The sequence below is a fragment of the Vicia villosa genome, unplaced genomic scaffold (assembly GCF_029867415.1).
Source record: "Vicia villosa cultivar HV-30 ecotype Madison, WI unplaced genomic scaffold, Vvil1.0 ctg.001117F_1_1_3, whole genome shotgun sequence".
Taxonomy (NCBI): Eukaryota; Viridiplantae; Streptophyta; class Magnoliopsida; order Fabales; family Fabaceae; genus Vicia; species Vicia villosa.
In genome coordinates, this window is record NW_026705487.1 from 111,165 (window position 1) to 115,008 (window position 3,844).

General features: G+C 34.4%; 1 protein-coding gene across 1 annotated transcript; it reads right to left on the reverse strand.

Annotated features, from left to right (window-relative positions):
* Nucleotides 1-1,083: 1,083 nt before the first annotated feature.
* LOC131633352 (uncharacterized) lies at nucleotides 1,084-2,269 on the reverse strand. Its single transcript, XM_058904065.1, has 2 exons — nucleotides 1,840-2,269; nucleotides 1,084-1,124 (listed from the first exon to the last, which is right to left on the reverse strand). The coding sequence occupies exons 1-2, from the start codon at nucleotides 2,267-2,269 to the stop codon at nucleotides 1,084-1,086; spliced, it is 471 nt and encodes a 156-aa protein (XP_058760048.1).
* Nucleotides 2,270-3,844: the final 1,575 nt, after the last annotated feature.

Sequence of the window (3,844 nt, forward strand, 5' to 3'; positions counted from 1 at the left end):
AAGCACTTGCATCCAAAAATGTGAAAGTGAGCAATGTTTGGCTTTCTTCCTTTAAAGAGTTCATATGGAGTCTTCTTTAAGATAGGTCTAATGATTACTCGATTTCCAACATAACATGCCGTGCTAACCGCATCCGCCCAAAAGTATTTAGGAAGATTTGCATCACTAAGCATTGTTTTTGCAAGTTCCACTAGAAGCCTATTCTTTCTTTCAACTACTCCATTTTGTTGTGGAGTTCTTGGTGCTGAAAAATTATGAGAGATACCATGTTCTTCACAAAAATCTTCAAATGATGCATTTTAAAATTCTCCACCATGATCACTTCTTATGGATACAATCTTTAGTGACTTTTCATTTTGGATTTGTTTTTCATACTTCTTAAAGGCTTTAAAAGCATCACTTTTCTGCACAAGAAACAAAGTCCAAGAATATCTAGAAAAATCATCAACAATAACTAAAGCGTATACATTACCTCTGAAGCTTCTTGTTCTTGATGGACCAAATAAATCCATATGCAACAATTATAGTGGTCTTGTAGAAGACACCACATTCTTTGGTTTGAAAGTTGATTTTGTTTGTTTCCCTTTTTGACATGCATCACAAAGTCGATCTTTGACAAACTTTATATTAGGAAATCCAATGACAAGATCACGTTTGATTAATTTATTCAAATGTTCCATATGAATATGAGCAATTCTTTTGTGCCAAAGCCATGAGTCATTGTTGTTCGCCATGAGATATTTTACCTTCAAAGACAAGTCATCAAGAGAAATCATAAATATATTATTGATTCTTTTACCTTTAAGTTTAACCTCATGTGTGACTTTGTCTTCTATCAAACATACATCTTTAGTAAACTTGATCTTCAATCCTTTGTCACATAGTTGGCTAATACTAAGAAGATTGTGCTTTAGTCCTTCAAAATAAAGAACATCTTCAATGGATGTGAAAGGTGGTGCACCAACTTTGCCTACGCCAAGAATCTTTCCTTTATTGTTATCTCCATAGGTAACATAACCCTTGGCCTTAAGCTTTAGATCTGAAAATTTGTTGATGTCTCCCGTCATATGCTTGGAACAACCACTATCGAGATACCATTGATTTGATGTGGTCTTCAAGCATACCTACAAAAAAAAAAGGTTTTGTTAGGTACCCAAAATGCTTTGGGTCCTTCATAATTAATACATTTCTTTACCCACACATAATGTCCACATGCCACACTAAAGTTTCTAATATAGCAAGCATTAAGTGTATGTCCACTTATACCATAATAGAAACATGTAGGAACAAAATTACTTCTATATCTAGGAACATAAGGTTTCTTTTTATAGAATCTTTTCTTAGGATGGTGATGAACCACTTTAGGCTTGTTAATTTTCTCTTCAGATGTTTGATCACTAGCCTTAAGAAAAATGGTTTTACTAGAACTTGGTTTTGAGAACTTTGAATAACCAATCCCACTTTTATCATTAGAATACCATTGTTGACTAAGGATACCTTCTAAACCAATTTGTCCTCTTTCATATCTTTCTAGGACTCTCTTTAATTGGAAAATTTGAAAAGAAAGTGATTCACAATTATTACATGTATATTTTTGTTCTATTTTATCAACATATTGTTTCTTTTCAACCTCGAAATCTTTTTGCATGGTATCCATTTTATCTTCAAGAGTTTTGATTTGTTTCTCTTGAGTTGATATGGTTATATATAACATTTTGCATTCATTCAATAATTCACTTATGGCACCTTGTGCATCATTATCGAAAATAGAGAATTCATTACTAACCTCATCGTTCTCATCATCGGAATGGTGTGAAGCCATCAATGCTAGATTTGCACTTTCGTCGCTATCCGAATCGGATGATGAACTTATCTCATTATCTTCCCATGCAACATAGGCCTTTTTATTCTTGAATTCCTTTTTGCCTTTGACACCACCATTCTTGGAGAGTTTTGGACAATCTGGTTTTATATGACCTTTTTTACCACATTCATAACATGTGACATCTTGTGTTGAAGTGGAAGCCTCCTTTTTCTTGAAGTGGTTCTTTCTTTTTACATGAGATGATTTATTATTTTTACCAAAGAACTTACCAAGTTGTTTAACAAGGAGCATGAAATTTTCATCTTCCATCGGTGGATCATCGTTTATAGAATCTACTTTCAAAGCAATGCCTTTGGATTTTGAATCTAAACTTTCATGCTTTTGAAGTCTTCCGAGTTCTGTTTCGTATTCTTGAAGTTTTCTAAATAATGTTGGGGAAGTCATTTTTGTTAGATTCTTCTTCTCGGATATTGCCGCTACCTTTGGTTGCCATTTTCAGGTTAAGGATCTTAGAACTTTAAGATTTTGTTCCTCAGTAGAAATTTTCTTTCCAAGAGCGTCTAAATGATTTATTAAGTGAACAAATCTCTTTTATAGATCAAGAATGGTTTCTCCGGGCTGCATTCTAAATAATTCATATTCTTGACTCAAAGTATTTAACCGAGATCTCTTAACTTCAACGGTTCCTTCATGAGTTTCTACTAATGTATCCCATATTTGTTTAGCCGTCGTACATGACGAAACACGAAAAAACTCGTCCACGCTGAGTGCTCCTTGAAGAAGATTGATAGCCTTTTTGTCAGCAAGAACCTTCTTTCTATTGTTATCATCCCATGAAGCTTTAGGTTTATCTGATCCAACACCATTGACGACAGTTACTGGAACATGAGGACCTTCTAGGACTGCCTCCCACACTTCTTCTCCTTGTGCTTCTAAATGAGCCCTCATACGATTTTTCCAAAAATCGAAGTATTGTCCACAGAACAATGGAGGTTTGTTGTTGCTACCACCGTCTCTGAAAACCGGATTTAGATTTGCGAAAGCCATCTGGATCTCTTAGGAACAGGTTACCTATAACATGCTCTGATGCCAATTGTAAGTATGAAATGCGCCTAAGAGGGGGTGAATTAGGTTCTTAAAATTTTTCTGGTTTTTAGAGGTATGTATGTTCTTATTTTTCTGGTTTGGTTGAAAGAGGATAAACAAATAAATGCAGAAAGATAAACGACACAACGATATATACTGGTTCCCCTCACAATCTGAGAGTACTCCAGTCCCCTTTCACAAGAAAGAGATTTCACTATAGTTAGAATGATTGTACAAGCCTATCCACACCAAATGTGATGCTTTACTATCTAACCTATAGAAAGATCAAAGGCTCTTAAAACCTTTAAGATCTTTAACACTAAGTGCAAGAAGAACAATCCTCTTCAATGCACACACTTACTTCCAACAATCCTGGAAAATAAGTAAGCAACAATATGTTTGAATAATTACAAGAGTTTTTGAAGATGAATAATATATCAATCTTGGATTGATCTTCCTTTTCAAGCACACAATTCCTTTAATGATAAACAAGTGTTCAATGAATGTATGATATGAAACTTTGGTATTTTGAGTGAAGGTTATATGCACAAAGTTTCAATGAAAATGAAGTATAGACACTTGGTAATTTTTGTGAAAGATATGGACACTTGAATTGTTTAAATTATATGAATGAAAGAGGTAAAGAACAAATTTTGAAAATCTGAATTATATGGCCTCTAAGACACCCCTACAAAAGGTTATTATGTATGGAAGGATGCAAGGATAAAAGGTGAAGAGGTACCATTTGAAGAAATGAAGAAATTTTGAAATTTTCAAAATTTTCACGTGGGAACTGGTTCCCTTTATCCAGAACCCGAGTTCCCTATATGCAACGTTATAAAAATTTGAAAAAATGAACTGGGGAACTGGTTCCCAGAATGTGGAACTCGGTTCCCAAACATGAGGAGCGCAAAATGAAGTGGCAGGGGGTTC